Source organism: Fukomys damarensis, unplaced genomic scaffold (genome assembly GCF_012274545.1).
Source record: "Fukomys damarensis isolate Sample0158 unplaced genomic scaffold, DMR_v1.0_HiC HiC_scaffold_20, whole genome shotgun sequence".
Lineage (NCBI taxonomy): Eukaryota > Metazoa > Chordata > Mammalia > Rodentia > Bathyergidae > Fukomys > Fukomys damarensis.
The window spans coordinates 2,201,111-2,202,294 of record NW_022900932.1 but is presented as its reverse complement, the minus strand read 5'-3'; the positions used below and the strand labels follow the sequence as shown (position 1 = coordinate 2,202,294).

General features: G+C 61.9%; 1 protein-coding gene across 1 annotated transcript in view; it reads left to right on the top strand.

Moving 5' to 3' along the window:
- Nucleotides 1-6: 6 nt before the first annotated feature.
- The window catches only part of Zbtb22 (zinc finger and BTB domain containing 22), a 2,371-nt gene continuing 1,193 nt past the window's right edge, over nucleotides 7-1,184 (top strand). The window contains 2 exon segments of the mRNA XM_033766605.1: nucleotides 7-915; nucleotides 917-1,180. Of these exon segments, the coding sequence (XP_033622496.1) occupies nucleotides 524-915; nucleotides 917-1,180 (656 nt within the window). The 5' untranslated portion in view covers nucleotides 7-523.

Sequence of the window (1,184 nt, the reverse complement as noted above, 5' to 3'; positions counted from 1 at the left end):
AGGGTGGGGCTAGAGGTACTCAGGGGGGCGGCAGGGGCGTGGTCTGTGAGAGCTGGCGGGGTCACGGCCTAAGAGAAGAGAGCCTGGGGTGGTTTTCATAGAGTGGCAGACGTGACTCTCGCCCCCCAAGACAAGGGTGCAAAACACCATAAAGGTAGATTTTGGAAGGTCCGGCTCTCAGGCAGATGGGAAATAGGGTGTAATTTCAAAGGAAGTTGACACCTCAATCCCTGAGAGTGTTATTTCTCTGATCTCCAAGTAGTGGGCCCTCAATTTGGGGTTAGGGCATCTGCTTTGGATGGCGTTTCACTTCTCACCTTGGATAATCGTTTCATCTTTCCCAGCCAGTTCCCTCACCCATCCCAGTGTTGTGCAGTTCCCTAGAAGACCTGCACGACGTGTTCTCACATTGTAACCTCTATGAAATGTTACCATTTCTCTCTTTTCTTTCCCCAGAGACCCCCCCGGCCGCCCACCTCCTTCCTGATCCTGTGGCTGGGGGGGTGTCCCCTCTCTCCACACCATGGAGCCGTCTCCTCTGTCGCCCAGTGGGCCGGCCCTCCCCCTGCCTCTGTCGCTGGCTCCACCCCCACTGCCCCTGCCCGCGGCCGCCGTGGTCCATGTGTCCTTCCCCGAAGTGACCAGTGCCCTTCTGGAGTCTCTTAATCAGCAGCGGCTGCAGGGCCAGCTCTGTGATGTGTCCATCCGGGTGCAAGGCCGGGAGTTTCGGGCCCATCGGGCCGTCCTGGCCGCCTCCTCTCCTTACTTCCATGACCAGGTCCTACTCAAGGGCATGACCTCCATCTCGCTGCCCAGCGTCATGGACCCCGGCGCCTTCGAGACCGTCCTGGCCTCTGCTTACACGGGCCGCCTCAGCATGGCAGCCGCCGACATTGTCAACTTCCTCACGGTGGGTCGTTCCCGGGGCCGGGGCCCCCTCAGGGAGTGGAGCCACTGTGGCCCCTGCCACCATGAGCTCCTCTCGCCCCCATACCTCCAGCCGGGCCAGTGAGAATCAGTCACCCAGCAGCAGCAACTACTTCAGTCCCCGGGAGTCCACCGACTTCTCTTCCTCCCAAGAGGCGTTTGCGGCCTCTGGGGTGGGCAGTGGGGAGCGGCGCGGAGGCCCTGTGTGCCCGGCCCCGGTGGTGGGCAGCGGGGGTGCCACGTCCGGGAAGCTGCTG